This window comes from Haplochromis burtoni, unplaced genomic scaffold (genome assembly GCF_018398535.1).
Source record: "Haplochromis burtoni strain Fernald_Lab_line unplaced genomic scaffold, NCSU_Asbu1 Contig_6702, whole genome shotgun sequence".
In the NCBI taxonomy this organism is placed as follows: Eukaryota; Metazoa; Chordata; class Actinopteri; order Cichliformes; family Cichlidae; genus Haplochromis; species Haplochromis burtoni.
In genome coordinates this window covers 1-1,180 of record NW_024589060.1, presented here as the reverse complement: position 1 = coordinate 1,180, position 1,180 = coordinate 1, and the positions used below count along the sequence as shown (strand labels likewise).

Below are 1,180 nucleotides of genomic sequence, written 5' to 3'. Positions count from 1 at the left end.
AAGGCCATCCAGGGGTCGCCACAGTAGCTCATCTGCCTCCATCTCACTACATCCATGAATCTTCTTTGTGGCCTTCCTCTTTTCTTTTTGCCCGTTCAGTCCACATTCAACATCTTGTGTCCAGCATATCTACTTTCCCTCCTCTGCACATGTCCAAACCATCTCAGCCTTGTCTCTTTAACTCTGTCTCCAAACTGCTCAACCTAAGCTGTCCCTCTGATGTACTCATTTCTAATCCCGTTTATTCTGGTCACTCTCAAAGAAAATTTTAATATGTCAAGCTCAGCAAGCAAGAAGGAGATCAGAGCAAATCCCTGATGTAATCCCACACCCTTTACTCCACACCTCACCACTGTCTCGCTGTCCTCATGCACCACTCTCACATATTTCTCTGCCACTCTTGACTTCTTCATGCAGTACCACAGCTCCTTTGTTGGCACTCTATCATCTGCTTTCTTTAGATCCACAAAGACACAGTGCAACATCTTCTGACCTTTTCTGTACTTCTCCATCAACACACTCAAAACAAATGTCACATCTGGAATACTCTTTCTCAGCACCTTGTGGCCAATTCAGAATCCCCAAAAACACGCACGTCCTTGGACTGTGGGAGGAGGAAAAATACTATGTAGCCTTATTTCTCTGTATTACAGTAGATTTGTGCGCAAGGCAACATAAGTGTTCTTACGTCTGTACTTACCCATGCCGTATTTCAGAGCATAAGGAGATCTAAGAATGGGGCCAAGCTGCTTGGGGTCTCCAGCCAGAACAACCTGACCAGCCGTTGCATCGAGCAGCCCTTTGGTCCCACAAAATAACAAAAATCAATCATCATATAAATCAAATTTAGTACAGCTCTAGAAAGGAAAACTCTTTGTTGTTTTTACCTGCCAATGGTATTATACACTCAGTCTCCACAGCATGTCCAGCCTCATCAATAAACACATGAGTGAAATGTTCTGCTGGAATGTCACCTGAGACGAATCTGCACAGATCAACAAATCTTTACATGGCACAAAGTCATATTTGCCACGTTCATCTGTCATGTTTAATGTTGTGTTAATGTTATAGACAGTGTCATGCAGATATGACTGCAGTGTGAGTCATTCACTACCTTCCGGCAGTAAACAGGGTGGTGACCATGATCTTATACGTCATCAGCTCTTCTTTAGCAGGGAAA

General features: G+C 43.6%; 1 protein-coding gene across 2 annotated transcripts; it reads right to left on the bottom strand.

The window, feature by feature from the left end:
• Positions 1-6: 6 nt before the first annotated feature.
• LOC102299404 (putative helicase mov-10-B.1) lies at positions 7-1,174 on the bottom strand. Of its 2 annotated transcripts, XM_005953652.1 has the most exons (4): positions 1,115-1,174; positions 888-985; positions 701-799; positions 7-604 (listed from the first exon to the last, which is right to left on the bottom strand). In XM_005953652.1, the coding sequence occupies exons 1-4, from the start codon at positions 1,156-1,158 to the stop codon at positions 573-575; spliced, it is 273 nt and encodes a 90-aa protein (XP_005953714.1). In that variant the 5' UTR covers positions 1,159-1,174; the 3' UTR covers positions 7-572. The 2 variants fall into 2 exon arrangements, with proteins under 2 accessions (XP_005953714.1, XP_042073985.1); XM_042218051.1 differs by having other exon boundaries at positions 7-799.
• Between the last annotated feature and the right edge of the window lie 6 nt (positions 1,175-1,180).